Source organism: Sminthopsis crassicaudata, chromosome 5, assembly GCF_048593235.1.
Source record: "Sminthopsis crassicaudata isolate SCR6 chromosome 5, ASM4859323v1, whole genome shotgun sequence".
Taxonomy (NCBI): Eukaryota; Metazoa; Chordata; class Mammalia; order Dasyuromorphia; family Dasyuridae; genus Sminthopsis; species Sminthopsis crassicaudata.
In genome coordinates, this window is record NC_133621.1 from 313,820,405 (window position 1) to 313,836,687 (window position 16,283).

General features: G+C 47.8%; 1 protein-coding gene across 3 annotated transcripts in view; it reads right to left on the minus strand.

Annotated features, from left to right (window-relative positions):
* The window catches only part of PHF21B (PHD finger protein 21B), a 120,007-nt gene extending 113,387 nt beyond the window's left edge, over window positions 1–6,620 (minus strand). The window contains exons 1-2 of one of the 3 annotated variants that reach the window (XM_074272137.1): window positions 5,982–6,620; window positions 5,106–5,171 (exon numbers count right to left, since the gene is read on the minus strand). In XM_074272137.1, the coding sequence (XP_074128238.1) occupies window positions 5,106–5,171; window positions 5,982–6,035 (120 nt within the window). In that variant the 5' untranslated portion in view covers window positions 6,036–6,620. Of the gene's footprint in view, window positions 1–5,105; window positions 5,172–5,282; window positions 5,877–5,981 lie in introns of those variants that run through there. The other 2 variants (XM_074272138.1, XM_074272139.1) reach the window with 2 other exon arrangements.
* Window positions 6,621–16,283: the final 9,663 nt, after the last annotated feature.

Consider the following 16,283-nt stretch of genomic DNA (forward strand, 5'->3'; position numbering starts at 1 on the left):
CAGCATATAAGTACTCAGAAATGTTTGATTCCTTCAAAAGATAAGTCAATGCACTGCATTGATGTCCCTGCAGGGAGGAATCCACACATGTAAGCAAATCTTGAGGTCAGGCTCTGAAGCAGCTGTGGGGGGCTCCCTTGTGGTACAGGAAAAATGGGAAATAGACTGAGCCACATGACTTGGATTGCTCTCTCGGCCTCAGTTTCCTTGGCCGGAAGGATGAGGGGGCTGGACCAGGTGCTGCAAATCTGTGATGGGGAGACAACAGTCTTGAGAAAGCGTCTCCAAAAATTCATGCTTGCTATACAAGTATCCAAAGCATGCATATAAATGGAGGCTTCATCTGGAAGATGTTAGCATAGGCAAAATTCAGTGGGTCTTCCCCATGTTTGGTGATTTCTGGCAAGAGCTAAAGACTTGCCTGGTGATGGCTGTACCCTCCTATCCTTTATGAAGATTATCCGAATCCTGTGGCTGCACATAAGACTGTCTACAAAAGGGCCCACTTCATTTACGACCTCCTTTTGGCCAGCCAATAGTCCTCATTAGCAGCCATTAATTTGGGACCATTTTTGTCCGTTTTCATTTTTTGTGGTTTGCTTTTTCTGAGTTGACAGTAATCCTGGAAATTCTGAAGGATAATTTAATTAGTTTAGAATTGTATGGGGGGGCAGCTAGGTGGCGCAGTGGATAGAGCACCAGCCTTGAATTCAGGAGGATCTGAGTTCAAATCTGGTCTCAGACACTTAACACTTCCTGGCTGTGTGACCCTGGACAAGTCACTTAACCCCAGCCTCAGGGAAAAAAAAAAAAAAAAAAGAATTGTATGGAATATCCCATTGTACATTCCAGAGGTAACTTCTTTAATAATGAGGAAAACCATTTTAAGAGGTCAGCAGATAGGCTAAGTTAGTATTTACACAGAAATGATTCAAAGTTTGTTGATTTCAATAAACATGCTATTTCCTCTCTAGGTGTGACATGGACTCCAGGATCAAGGTAGCAAGCTAAGTCATAGAGTCTTCAAGCATCCTATCTAGTTAAAAAAAAGGGGGGGCAGAGGAGTACCCTATCCTATTGGCAAAGGGTCAAATAAGAAAGAAGCCTCCCTGGACTTCTGCCTTCTCTCTGAAGTTACCTGCCATGAAATCTTGATGGTATCAATTTAAAGAAGGGGGGAGGGAAAAATTGAAGGTCACTCCCTCCCCAGTAGAAAACCATCTAAGAAACGTATTCTCTGACTCGTCATGGTGGAAGCAAAGGCTGGACTCATTGGATTGCCTTAAGCAAGAGTATTTCCCTAACAAGCTACTGCCTACCTTAGTGTGTCAGTTCTTTAAAAATAAAATAAAAATGCAGACAAGTTACCTATATTTACATTACAACTTTGGGAGGAAGGAGATTTAATGCTAATGGCACATTTCAAGGAATCCAATGGGAAACTGATGAATGGGGCATTGAAATACATCAGTTACTAGGTATGACTATTTCTATGGATATGGACCATGTTCTCCTCCATTCATTTGGTTATCGACTTCATCACTCCCGTGTGCCTCTTAATTGACTTCAATTTTCATTGCATCTTGCTATTCCAGGCCTGGTCACAAAGGCATCACACCCACACAAAAGTGACAGTCGGCTGTCCTTTCAGCGGCAGCTAGATGCCATAGTTGATGGAGCACTGGGTTCAAATTTAAAAGACATCATTTCCTACTTGTGTGATCCTGTGCAAGTCATCTGACTTCTGTCTCAGTTGTAAAATGGGGGCTTATCCTGCAGGGTTATTGTGAGGATAAAAGGAAATGGTATCTGTAAGCGTTAGTACAGCTCCTGGCACAATACTATACAGTGTTTTTATAATCCATGCTTATTCCTTTTCCTCCAAAGTCCAAATCGGTGCAACATCCCCTCAGAACTTCCCTTCTGACACTACCAAGATGCCACTCTGTCCAGATTGGGGAAGGGGGGGGGGGCACGGCACTCAGTATTCCTGAGCAGAATGGACTAATTTACCCCTTTGGTTAAGACACAAGTCTCTAGGACCCCTTCCGTCTGGCCTGGAAATCTCTCAAAGTTCCTTTAATAACATTTCCAAGGCTGCCAATCATCGGCCAGCTGTCCGAAGGAAAGCTCCAGCCAGGCTCACGTTTAAGTCCACCAAACTCATTTCACTGGTGACCTCTGAAGGATTTCAACTCCAGGCTCCCCAGACAGAGCCAAGGCAGGTTTATTAGCATGCTACACCACCACCACCACCTCCTGCTCCTCCTCCTCCTCCTCCTCCTCCTCCTCCTCCTCCTCCTCCTCCTCCCCCCAGTTCCCTTCCCCCTTTCCCCTCCCCCTCCCCTTCCCTTCCTTCTTTACGAGCCCTTGTTATATAAAATACCACAAAAGGAAAGTGAAGGGAAAACATTTGCAGCCACAAAAGTGAGTTCCGAGCCATCAGGCCGGATCTGCCGTTGGAGGGCTTTCCTCTAACTTAAAGATGAGTTCAAGAGAAAAATTGGGGGGATGGGGAGGAGTTTCTTTTTTAAAGTATTTTTCTTTAAAAAGACGGGGGGAGGGGGCAGGAGATGCCGGCGCCTCGTTCCAAAGGGCCGCTTGGACCCGAAACCATTTTCGTTCGGAGCAGCGGGGCTCTCCGCTTCCGTCAAATTCCTCCGACACCTAAGGAACAGTGCTCGCCTCTACCAGCCACCATCATCCGCTGCCTCAGCCTCCAAGTAGCAGCTACGGAAGGGAAAGAGATGGAGCCGCAGCCCCGGGCCTCCTCCAATCCGCGGAAGAGATCCGCCAACTCTCCCCCCTGCGAGGAAGCCCCGCTAAAGACTGGGGGGGGGGCCCGCAAAGGGACCTCAAGCGGAGGAGGTGCCCCTCTTTTTAAATCGCCTCGGAGGAGTCATCAACTTGTGGTTTTACGAGGGGGGCGGGAGGGGGGCTCGGGACTCGGAACTTCGCGTCAGGTTTGGGGGCTTTTCTTTTCTTAAAAGAAGACAAAGTGTCTGATTTGCTTCCATCCAGTGATTAAGCATCTTTGTGCTCGGCTGAGTCGGGGATTCTGACCCCTCCCCCTCCAAAAAATGGCATCGAAGCAATCAAAATGGTAATGTTCGGCATGAATGGGCCCCTCCCCCACCCCAAACTCTGCAGACTTTTCTCCATGTTGAGAGGAGAGAGGAACCCCCCCCTCGACACAAAATGGGAGCTCCCACTACAAATGGGGAACGCTGACCGACATGGGGACAATAAACAGAGCTAGGGGCTTACACGTACACAACACAAAATACAATTCATTCATTTTCAAAAGCCGTCTCTCCCCCTCCTCCTTCTTCTCCTCTTCCTCCTCCCCCTCCATGACTGGCTCACAGACCCACAAAACCGGCCAGAATGTCCCCCAACCTCCCGTCACTTTTCAACTTTCCCTGCGAATAAAACATTCTTCCTCGTGCCCCCTCCCCCATCTTCACCCCGGGCCCGAGCCAGCAGCAGCCCTACCCCCCTCTCCCCCGGCAGCAGCTTTCCCGGCCTCACCGGACCCTCCCAAGCAAGAAAAATTAACCTAGACGAATTCGTCTTTTCACTAGCCGGGGGGAGGGGGGGATTTGGCAAATTCGACCGAGGGGGGGCGGGGAAAGCAGGGTCTAAGGCTCCGCTCCAAGTTTGTTCCGAAAGAGCTATGCAGCATTCCGGAGGAAAAGCGATCGATCCAGGGAAAGATCGGAGGGAGGCAGGGAGGGGATGGTGTGCGAAGGGAAGGGGGAGCTACAGAAAAAGGACAGGAGGGCGAGAGATGTAGGGGAGAGAAGGAGGGGCAGGGAGAGGGAGAGAGAGAGAGAGAGAAGAGAGGGGGAGGAGAGAAAAGAAAGAAGGGGGGAGGGGATGAGAGAGAGAGAGAGAGAGACAGACAGAGACAGAGACAGAGAGAATGAGAGAGAATGAATGGGAGGGGGGAGGGGGCTCGGAAATCTCCGCCAAAGGGGCTTTTGGAAAGCTGCGGGAGATGCAATTGGACGCGATAGAGAAAGTTCTTAGCTGTGGGGGAGGGGAGGGGAGGCGGGGAGGGAGAAAGGGGGTCGGCGGGGGAAGCTTTGCAATCCGGCAGATCCTGGATGGGTTTTGCAGGCTGCCGGGGTTTGCAGAAGTACAGAAAGGGGAGGAGGGAGGGGGAGGGGGAGGAGAAGGGGAAAGGAGAAGGGGGAGGGGGAGGAGCAGGGGAGAGGAGGGGGAGGAAGGGAGCAGCGCTTGCCGAGCGTGGAAGACGTTTCAGCGGCATCTGTTCGTGGTGCTGAAAGCTAACCACGCCGGCTCCTCGCCATCAGCTGATCTCAGCTGAACAAACTCACAATGGCCAACTTTTCCCTCGGCTTAAGGAAGGGAGGAAAGAGGAAGGAGGGAGGAGGAGGGAGGACACAAGAAAGGCAGAAGGGGGGAGGGCAACCCGACATTTCTCAGGCAAACTTTTTTATGAATAAAAACAAGGCAGCAGCAGCTTCAAGTTGGGATGGAGTGTCTCAGCCGAGGTCTTTTTTTGTTGTCTTTCTTCCTCTCCCCCCCACCCCCGCCCCGTCCCCTCCCCCTGCCGCCGGGTCAGGACCTCGGCGGTTAAAGGACCAAAGAACAAACCTGCGTTCAAGTGCCCGGAGTGGGGGGGGGAGGGGGGAGAAGGAGAGGAGGAAGAGGAAGGGTCCCCAGCCCAGAAAAGAACCGGTCAGCTGTGGGGGAGGTCTTCCAGGGATCGATGCGGACCGGCTCTGACACAGAAGCCAGAAACTGCTGACGAGTCACCTCCGCCTCCCCAGCCCCCCCGCCCCCATCCTCGCCATCCCGCAAAGGGCCAGAGCTACCCGGGAGCCAGCCACGTCCCCATTCCTAAAACGTGTCCACCAACTCAAAATGGACGCCGGGGGCGGGGGGAGCGGAGCCTTGAACCCCGCTGGGGGGGCAGGATGATTGACATCCCTCCTGCCGGCGCTGGCCCGGGCGCAGGCTGCATCTGGGGCCGCTCGGGAAGCCACCGGGGCGCCCCGCAGAACTTTGGGACTCCGGCCTCAGGCGGGGCTTTGGGGGCCCGGCCGGCGGCGGGAGGACGGCGGAGGGCGGCTTACTTGTTTCTCGTTGAGGGCCGCCAGCCGGGAATGCCTCTCCGGGAGCTGCTTCTTCAGGTCGCCGTTCTGCGGAGAGAGCGGAGAAGGAGAGAGATCAAGGACCGGTCCCGGCCGGCCGCTCGGCCCGAAAGTTGCTCCCTCCGGGCGCCGGCGCGGGCGGCCCAGGCTGCCATTTACCTGTGGCTCGCCGAGCCTCATCGGAGCAACTAGTTTGGTCCCGGCTCGCTTTTAATCACCCCGAGGGAGGGACCGCGCCGGGCGCCCGGTGAGGGATTGCCCCCCAGTGCAGGGACGGAGCGAGGGGAGGGGAGGCCGCGCGGGAGCGAGGGCGAGTGCGAGGCAACTGCACCGGGGGTGGGGGGAAGGAACAAAGAGCCAAGTAAACACTGCGAGTCAGTTTCGAGCAAAGCTCATAAATATTCAAGTCTCGTCCTAATCTCTCCAACACACGCGCACACTCGCGCTCTCTCCGTCTCTCCCGCGTCTCGGAGTCTCGGGCTCACCCCGGGGCTCACACTCACGCGCACCGCCGAAGCGCCAGCGCCGCCGGAGCTCTCGGATTCCGACGCGAGCAAAGCCCAACTCCCGGCGATGTTCCGCAAAACTACTTCCCAAAGTGGGAGCTCGTGCCGGGGGAGAGGCCGGGCGGGCCCCAGCAAAGCGGGGGAGAAGAAACTACTCGGTGGGGGGGCCGGATGAGCTTGTAATGCCAGGCCGAGCCCTCCCCTCGCACACGCCGGGTCCCCGGCTATCTCGGGGACACGCGGCTCTCTCGCTAACTCCGGGCGGGGAGTCTCTCTCGGGCTCTGTCTCCCCCCCTTCCGCCCCCCCTGTCTCTTGGTCTCGGTCTCCCCGAACCAGAGCCCCCCCACTTACCTGATGGCCCTGAATCCCCACTTTTAACGCCTCCTGGAGGCTCTGCAGCTCCATTCCTGGAACTTGCCGGGCACTTTGCAGCCAGTTGGAGCTTCGATCCCTGGGAGGCCTCACCGGGGAGCGGGGATGGGACTCCGAGCCCCTCGCGTCCTCCCGGGGAAAGAGGAGGAGGAAGGGGAAGGGGGGGGGGGACTGACGGGGCGGGGGAGGGGGGAGGAATCAGCCCCCTCCCCCACCAAAAAATCCACACCAAAGGCCCTTCTCCCCCTAGAGGGACCACGATAGCCACCCCCACCCCGACCGAGCTTCGGGGAGAAGAGAAAGAAGAAAAAGCGGCCGAAGAGCGGCAACAACTAGGGCGGGCAGGAACAACTCCGGAGCTGCAAAGCAAGTTGGGAGTGTGCGAGTGGGGAGAGCGCGAGTTAGTGCGAGTGGGAGTGGGAGTGGGAGGGGGCGCCCGGGCGCAGGACCCGACCTCCCGGGGGGGCCCCGCGGTCCAGCCCCCGCCCGCCGCCCGGAGCCCGCCTTCCAGCCCGACGGAGGCAGGGAGGAAGGCAGGCCGGCTGGCAGGCAGGGAGGGAGGCAGGGACTATATTTCCGTGCCCGAGTGCGCGCCTGGATTTCCCTCGGCCTCGAGAAAAAGTTGTGCCTCGGCCGTCAATGCTAATTCGGCAGTGCCCGGATGGAGCGGGCAGGGGAGGGGGAGAGGAGCGAGGGGGGAGGGGGAGAAGGGACTGAAAGAATCCTCCGCCCCCCGCGCCCCCCTCCCCGCGCCATTGGTACATGCGCACTGGGGGCTCCGCGGTGAGCTGAAGAGAGAACAAGGGAAAGGGAGGGGAGAAGGGAGAGGGGGAGGAGTAGGAACCTAGGAGAGCGGCCCAAACTCTGGGCCAAGGGAACTTGGAAAGTGCCGGGGAAGAGGGGGGAGGCTGGCGGGCGCGATCTTCACTGCCCCCCGCAACACACACACATAGACACACACACACACACACACACATACACACACACACCCCGTGGGGCTGAAGGGTTGCGGGGCCTCCCCCCGTCCCAAGCCTGCCCGCAGCGTCCCGACCCCCGAAATCGGACGGAGCAGTGAAGGGGCCACCCCGCCGCAACAGCCTCCCCATCTGCCCGGGGCCCCGGGGGGGGGGGCCGCGGCGCGGATGGCCTCCTGTTCCCCCCCCCTCTGGTTCCAGTCCGTCTGCCTCGCCCCCTCCCCCTCTCTCCCGGTCTCCTCCGGAGCGTTTCCCTCTCACTTTCTCTGCCTTCTCCACCTTTGTCAGTGCGTGGCCCCCTCTGGGCTCTCCTTCTCCCCTTCTCTGCTTCCCCTGGCTCCCCTCCCTGCCCTCTCCATCTCCCAGCCTTTTCTCTCCGTCTCCCCCCTTGCTCCTCGCACTTTGTCTCTGCTACGTCTCTCCTTCCCTCTCGGATCCCCGGCACTGCGATGGGAGAAAATCCCCTGGGAGATGTTTGGACAGTAAGCCGGCCCCTCCGGCCGCGGTCCGCACTTTCCGAGGCACGGGGCGCGCTCGGGCTGTTCGCCCCCGCCTTCCCCTCCCACCCTCCGCTCTCTACAAGATGGGGAATGGGGGGAGCCGGAACAGGACAGTGAGTGCCTCGGGTCCCCCCGCCGCTTCTGAGTGAAGGCTCTAAAAGCCCCCCCCCCCGTTGGGCTTCCAGAGAGCAGGGCCCGGGTCATGTCTCTGCGCCCCCGACGCAGAGGAAGGCAAGGGGAGGATGTCTGCTCCTATGTTCACAATTCCTGCACACTGCCCCCCCCCACAACAGTCTGAGTTCGGCTGATTAGGTCCCAAAAGGCCTCCCAAAGGGGGCGCTCAGCACAGGTTGACTACTGCTTTTTATAAGCTGGCATGGAGAAGTCTAAAGAGGAAGACTAAGATGGAGGGGGTGGCATATGGGGGACTAACCCTCCCCCCATGGCCCAGGCCCACTAGCTACATAATGGGAGGGAGACACTGGTACAGCCCCAGGAGAGGGAGAGTCACATAAAATACAGAGGCTGCCCGCCCCCTCCCCCCACATCTCAGCCAAGGTTTCTGAAAAGCCTGGTGGGCCAAGGGCTGTGCACAGAGCAGATCCAGAGAGCTGTCCGATCTGCTCCTTGCCTTCCAAGAACAGGCAGCACCTGGTGCCGGCCACACTTTGGACGCTTTTCAAATCCCACCCCTCCCAAGGGCCCTCGGCTTCAGGAAGCTTAGCCATCACTGACTTTTTACAGCCAAGGAAACAGAGGCAGAGAAAGGGAATGTCAATGGCTTGGCCAATCATGATTGAAAAACAGGACTTCGGATTCCTCTCACAAACACAAGGAAGTCCCCAGGATGTGAGAAGTAGCAGAAACAGGCAGAGAGAGGCACCTGCCACCTGAACCAGGTTGGAAAATTCTACTTTGTACCCCCATCACTGAGCAGAGAGCAGGCTCAGGGAAGACTGGGCCTTCGGTGGCAAGTCACTTGGGATGGGGCCTCCTCCTCCCTAGGCCTTGGGAGAGAGACTTCCTCAGAACCCTCTCTGTGAAGGACCTTGCCGACTTGCCATGTTCTGAGATGCTGGGGGGCATGGACTTTGCTGAGCTGGGCTGATTTCTTACAGTTTTTTTTGTCTTGGGGGGAGAGAAGAGAGGAAAAATACTCACTTAAAGAACTAAATTTAATTTCTAACTCACATACATATACATATATACATAAATTACATTTGAATCCAACAAATATATATATATGGAATTTCTTTACCCAAACATCAAACAGTCAATGCAGGACTACGCTTTACTGGGAGAATGTATAGGTACTGAGATGGGAAATGATTGGCTTCTGGCACAAGTTGGTATTGGGGTAGGCTCAGAGGTCACACTACATTCCAAGTTGAGTACTTTAGCTACACCACCTCTAAAATTAAGCATCAAGAATGGGCTTGAAACCTGGATCCTCAAAGGAATTTGTGACCAAAGAAAAGCTAGAGATCATTATTGACCACAAAATAGGTAATTTTAATTATATTAAGTTAAAAAGTTTTTGTACAAACAAAACTAATGCAGACAAGATTAGAAAGTAAGCAATAAACTGAGAAAACATGTTTACATTCAAAGGATCTGATAAAGACCTCATTTCTAAAATATAGAGAGAAATGAGTCAAATTTATAACAGTTCAAGCCATTCTCCAATTGATAAACCATCAAAGGTTATAAACAACTGTCAGATGAAGAAATTGAAACTATTTATAGCCACATGAAATGGTGCTCCATGTCATTATTAATCAGAGAAATCAAAATTAAGACAACTCTGAGATACCACTACACACCTGTCAGATTGGCTAAGATGACAGGAAAAGATAATGTTGGAGGGGATATGGGAAAACTAAGACACTGATAATACTGTTGGTGGGACTGTCATCCAGCCATTCTGGAGAGCAACTTGGAACTATGCTTAAAAAATTATCAAATTGTGCATACCCTTTGACCCAGCAGTGTTTCTACTGGACCTATATCCCAAAGAGATATGTGCAAAGATGGTTGTGGCAGCCCTCTTTGTAGTGGCAAGAAACTGGAAACTGAATGGATGCCCATCAATTGGAGAATGGCTGAATGGTATTCATATGGTATATGAATGTTAAGGAATATTATTGTTCTGTAGGATGATTTCAGAAAGGCCTGGAGAGACTTACAGGAACTGATGCTGAGTGAAATGAGCAGAACCAGGAGATCATTATACATGGCAACAAGAAGACTATATAACCGTCGGTTCTGATGGATGTGGTTCTCCAACACTGGAATGATTCAAACACTTCCACTTGCTGGGAAGGGAGGGAAGGAGAGAGTGAGGGAAAGAAGGAAAGAGAAAGGAAGGAGGGAGAAAGGGAGGAAAGAAGGAGGGAGGGAGGGAGGGAGGAATTCACAAATGGTCAGGTTAAGGCTTAATCCAACTAACTGCTAGAAGTCTCCAAGCTAGATAAGAGAAAGCTCTCAAGGGGTTGAGGAAGAAGCAGAGGCAGCTTCCAAGAAGAAGTGATGTTGTGATTTTCCTTGAAGGATGGACCTAACAGACAAAGCAAATCATTTCCCTCATTCATTTTTTTTGAATGATTCCAAGAAGACTTCTTGGTGAGTGAGGACTTTTTAGGGGGGATTAAAGAATATCAGGAATTCCACAGGTGATGAGGAGATTGTGAAGGGAAGAACAGAAGGGGAAGCATGGCATGGAGACAGAAAAAAACACAAGGCATGTTGGGATCACACACAAGAGATGACTTTGGCTAGAGTCCAGAAGTCACCCAGAGCCTGGACAGGCAGATATTACCAAGTGGGATAAAGCCTATAATTCCGGATTAGGAGTTTACATTGTCTTCAGGAGGTCAAAGAAGACGACTTAAGGGTCACTCCCCTAGAAATGCCTCCCTCCTAGGAAGACCACTTCCCTACAAAGATAAAAAGATAAGAAGTGTGCTCGTCGAAGCCTTTTTTTGGGGGGGAATAAAAATTTTCTTACAATTAGCTTTCAAAATGTTAAAAAAAAAAAAAGTAAAATGTTCATGGATTTAAAAAGGTTTGTCAAAGATTGAGTAACATATTTCACCAATGTATTCTAAATTAAATTGAAAAAAATTGGCCACATTGGATCAAGACACAGAATCAGTATGAATCAGGACACAGACTACACCTGTGACTTTGTTGGGATGGGTAAACCCCAGATGAGAGAACTCCCTCTCTCAGTGCAGGTCAGTCCCTTTTGCAGAATGTTCAAGTTTGGAGAACTGGCCAAGAGCAGTGACTTACTCAGAGCCACACTGCCAGGCTTATGCTTATGCTACCTCTCCTCACATTGGCATCTTTATAGATAAGCTTGTTGAAGTCTTTGTTTTTACTACCTCTCCACTGCAGAACAAGAATCCCCCTTGTTGAAAATTTATAGAAAGAATTAAGAGTCATTCCTCAATTAATAAATGGTCAAAAGATATGAAGAGGCAATTTCCAGATGAAGAAATCAAAGCTATCTATAATCATAAGAAAAATGCTCTAAATCACTATTGATAAAGAAATGCAAAGTAAAACAACTCATGCCTTTCAGATTAGCTGAGATGACAGAAAACAAAAATGATAAATGTTGGAGGGGTTATGGGAAAACATTAATACACTATTGGTGAAGTTGTGAATTGATCCAACCATTCTGGAGAACAATGTGCAAACTATGCCCAAAGGATTATAAAACTGTGCAAACCCTTTGACCCAGCAATACAATCAATAGACCTATATTCTAAATAAATAAAAAAGTGAGGGAAGGGAAAAGGAATTATTTGTACAAAAATATTGTGGTGGCAAAAAATTGAAAACTGGAAATGCCCATCAATTGGAGAATGGCTTAAGAAGTTGTAGTACATGATTGTGATGGAATATTATTGGGCTATATAAGAAATGGTGAGCAGGTTGTTCTCAGAAAAACTTGGGAAGACAAGGATAAACTTCAAATAAAGATTTAGCAGAAAGGAAAAGATTGTATACAATTACAACAATATTGTATGACAATCTACTGTGAGTAACTTAGCTCTTCTCAGCAATACAGTGATCTACGACAATTCTGAAAGACTCATGATGAAAAATGCTATCTACCTCCAGAAAGAAATGTTGGAGTCTGAATGCAGATCGAAACAGACATGTTTATAAATTTTATTGTGGGGAGTGGGGAGTGGTTTGTGTTCTCCTTCACAACATAACTAAATTGAAACTATGTTTGACTAAATATATGTATAACCCATATCAAAATGTTTACCTTCTCAAAGAGAAGAGGAAATTTGGAACTCAAAAATTATTTTGAAAAAAGAATATTAAAATTATTTTAGATGTAATAGAGAAAAATGAAATAAAAATATTCTTAGAAAATACACAGCTTTTTAATTAAGTATTTATTAAACTCATACCAATATCCATGCCCATCTGTGTTCCTCAGTAATTATACAAGTTCTGAGTAGCAAGTATTTTCAGTTAGCACAATAGGAGACCAAAATGATTATGCTTTCTTAAGTCTGTATTTAATTTTTTTTTTCATTTATCAAGCATTTTTTTCTTCCTTCCATCCCAACTCCAACTGGAAAAGAAAAAAAAGGAAAATAAAAATCCTCGTAATAAATATACATGGTCAAGCAAAACAAATCCTCATATTGCCTATGTCCAAAAATGTGTCTGGTCTTTCAACAAGTCGATGTTTATGAAACTGAGCTCAGCTGATTGAGGAATCTTGAATCCAACCTCTTTTCCAAGGAGGTAGACAGGATATTTCATCATGAGTCCTTTGGAGTTATCACTGAATCTATCAGAGTTCTTAAGTCTTTCATAATTGCCTATTTTTACAATGTTATTATTGTATAAATTGTTCTCAGATCAGGATGGTTGTGAAAGATAAGAGGCGAGAATCCTTAGTAAGAAGCAAAGTATACCCAAAGCAGCACAGGGGTCTTCATTTATAAGCATGAACATAAAATCTTAGGTTGAAAAACAATTCTGTGGACATATCCAACATAAAACAAGAAGCTTTTCTGCCATATCCCCCAAAACTGGCCATCCATCCACTAGAAACTTCTAGAGATGGGCAATGCACACAGACCAGCTAATTCTCAGGGCTGGAAGGAGCCTAAAAGAAACCAGCATATAGACAGCAATACCTTCCATAGCATCTGTGTCATGTGCTTATCTATCCTCTCCCTACAAGACCTCCAGGGGTAGAGAACTTCTCCATTAAAAACTATTAATTCTCTTCCAAAGCCTTACTCTTTGGGACAGCTCTCATTGTTAGGAAGTTGTTCCTGACTTCAGACTTATATCAATGAAGCGCCACATTGCTCCTATGGGGTCAAAACTTAAAGTGAGTGTAGTCTGGGACAGATCAGATCCAAAGATAAGAAACAGCTGGCTATCATTAATGTGGCCTTCAATCTCTCTCTCCTCGGGCAGTCTGACTATCAATTTTGCCTTAAGATAGAAAAAAGTTCAAGAAGGACAATCATAAAGAGAATCTCAAAAGCAATTCAGAGTCTGTAGTAGTTCATATTATTAAAGTATATGAAGAGGTAGATGTTTCAAGAATCAAGGATATGATAAGACGGAGGGGAAAGAGCAATATTGTGCATTAACACAAGGCAGCTCAATGTAATGGAAGCAAACTGGGGCTGACAGTCCATCATCCTTCTAAGAACAGCTCAATCCAGATGAAAATGCAATTGGGGAATATTTTACCAAACAAAAATACAATAAAACATAGGTGCAACATCTTAAAGCTAAGCCAATATGCAGCCTATAGGGACCCCAATGTACAGATCAATGGCCCCCATTCCCATTTGAGTTTGACACTACTAGTCTAAACTAGTCTTGCCCTTGGCTTCTATAACTTTTTGCTTAGCAACTATAGTGAGATTTTTAGACACTTTTGGTCTCCTCATTATGGCAATTGTTTCACATCTATTGAGTGTTTGCATGAAATTGTTGTAGTCGGTGTCTATGTCCACTCTTCTATCCATATCACATTTTTATTATCAATAACTTTTAATAGTTGGTCAAAATAATAGGATGAATCTCTGGGAAGGAGAGAATGAACTACATATGGGATAACAGAAAATATCTGTTAAAAGCTGATCAGGCTGGAATTGTTTGCATTGTATTCTACATCATTTTCTTTTTTGTCCTATAAGTTCATTGAAAACAGAGACTTTGATTTTTGTCTTTGTATTCTAAGGACCTAACACAGTGCCCAGTTTCTAGCAGATGCTTGACTAGCAAATCCTTTTTGCTTGACTAGTTTGGCCTTTGAACAAGTCGATGTTCATGAAACTGAGCTCAGCTGATTGAGGAATGACTTCATCGTGGGAACAAGTCATTTTCTGCCTCTTCAAATACAATCAGTTTCATTTTTGATGATGTTTTCCTCTGTTTTCCATGGTCAGTGCCTTCTAATGCTTTGCACCAAGAAAATATTTCTCATGTATAGGAACCAGGAGTCCATGGATTCAAGAGTTCTTTGGACTCTCTTAAGTCTTTTCCCTGATGCATTTTTTCCTATTTCCAACAATTTTTCATTATCTTCCCTTATTCACATCTTTGCTTGAAGTATTTAATGATTTCATTTGAAGTAATTGGCCATAATTATCCCATTCCTATGGGGACAGACTTGGGGAGTGCACTTTGGAGGGCCACATCATGTTCTACATAGAATGTATTTGCCTCTTTCCCCTCTGCATTACACACTGCAGATATTTTCATAGTGGTCTTTTTGCAAATATTTAGAATGAGTACTGTAAGGTAAGAGGACCAAAGAAAATTTCAAAACCAAGAGGCTTTGGATCAATGGTTTAAAAAACCTCCATCACCTCCTTTTTTTTTTTTTTTTTTTTTTTTTTTGCTTCTCCAAGAAGAACTTGTGAACCATTCTTCTAATCAATTGTAACTTCTTTCTTCTGTTTTTTTTTTAAGTACCAATGACAACATCGGTAAAATCTTCTTCTCCCCACAGGGTGTCCACCTGTTGATCACTACACAAAGATTACACTTGTAGAGTTGCAGCCCAGATAAAGTTTGTATTTTGTCTAAGCCAATGATTCTTGGTCTTTTCTTCCTTTCCACTTTACTGCTTCTATCACTGTAGAAGGCCTGGGGGCCATTTTCTGTTTTTTTCATTGTTCCAAAACTTGCCAGGGCCAAAGGGTATCCTGCCTCCAGGTACTTGATGAATTGTTTGGACTTTGACCCATGAAAAGCAGTCCATTATGTCCAGGGAAATAGTCAAGCCTTTCCAATGTGGTAACACCTAATGGGACATGCATTCTAGCTGACAGTTTGCAGGGATCCAGGGTCTCCTCCATTGTCCCATGAGGCATCCAAAGCATACCATGGGAAAAAGATGATTCTGGCTGATACCTTGTCAGTGCCTGAGTTTAGCTAACTCATTTAAACCCCGTGCCAAGACAGTCCTAGGAAATTGGAACTATAAAATCCAGATTTTACAGATAAGAAAACTGAGGCTCACAAAAGGAAGGGAACTTTCTTAATGTCATACAAATAGTAAATGTCAAAGGTGGGATCTTCTTGACCCAATGCTCAGACTAGGCTATGACACTTTACCATTATTGTTGTTGTATCTATTATCTGTATCTTTGTATTGATTCCCAAGTCCATCAGGGGAGGGATTAAGTCTTTTGTATCCATGTAGCCCTCAGAATCAAGCTCCAGAATCCACTGCCACCACAGAGAAGGGAATGTCTATTGAATGTTTAGTATTATTACTACTGTACAAACACACAACATCCTTTGTTTGCTTTCTCAATCACTTTTCAGTTGAGAGACAAGTAGTCAGAGGAGCATGGGATTTGAAAGGAAAGATCCTCAGTTCTACTTCTTTCTCTTCTACTTTTTGCCTAGTGTGACTTGATAAAAGTCACTTCGTAATTTTTTGCTTTTTTGGCCTGCCCAGCTTTAGTTTCCTCCTGTATAAAATGCAGGAACAACACTAGACAACATCCAAAGGTTCTTATTGTTTTAAATCCTAAGGATTCTGAGCCCCATTAGACATAGCAGTATCAGAGCCAGAGATTCAGCCATAGTTTCTTGATTCCTGCAGCCCACAACAACCTACTTGATCATATTCACTCCCACCCCTATGACTCCTAACCTGTACTTGAGAGGAGAGGTGTTAAACAGAAGGCCTTCATATTTATTCAAAAGACATTTTCTCAGATATAAAATTAAGTTCCATTCAATAAAAATTTGCTTGAAATATCTTATGAAGGTAATGAGTATCACCAAAGAAAGCATTATCTCCTTCAGTCACTTGATGTTGGAGAGGAAAGAGTTAGCCTGAAGACCATTTTCCCCTCCTTCCAACAGAAAAGAGGAGGAAGGGATGCTCCCAGATGACAATTTGCTCTTCCCCCTTCCACCCCCCACCACTTTACAGCAAGTCTAATTATCGAAAACCTGGAGCTTACCATATTAACCTAAAAGCAAAGTCCCAAATCCACATGGATCCATTTCTCTGGACTTAAATAAAGCTTGTTATTTATTATTTATTTATTGTTATTTATAATATTATCACAAGTGGCTTCCTCAATTCAGAGTCAAAGTTTGATCACTAGACCTATTTAAATCTTGTATATGGAAGCTAGCTACTAACATCTCTCATTGTACTCTGTCTTTTAAAAAGAAAGAGGCATTGTACCAGCCAGTCTAGCTTCTTTCAGGAGAGAGTTCACCAATGATCAGCCATCTCACATTCTGGTTGCCATTCTCCCATCTGTCCCTGGTGGACA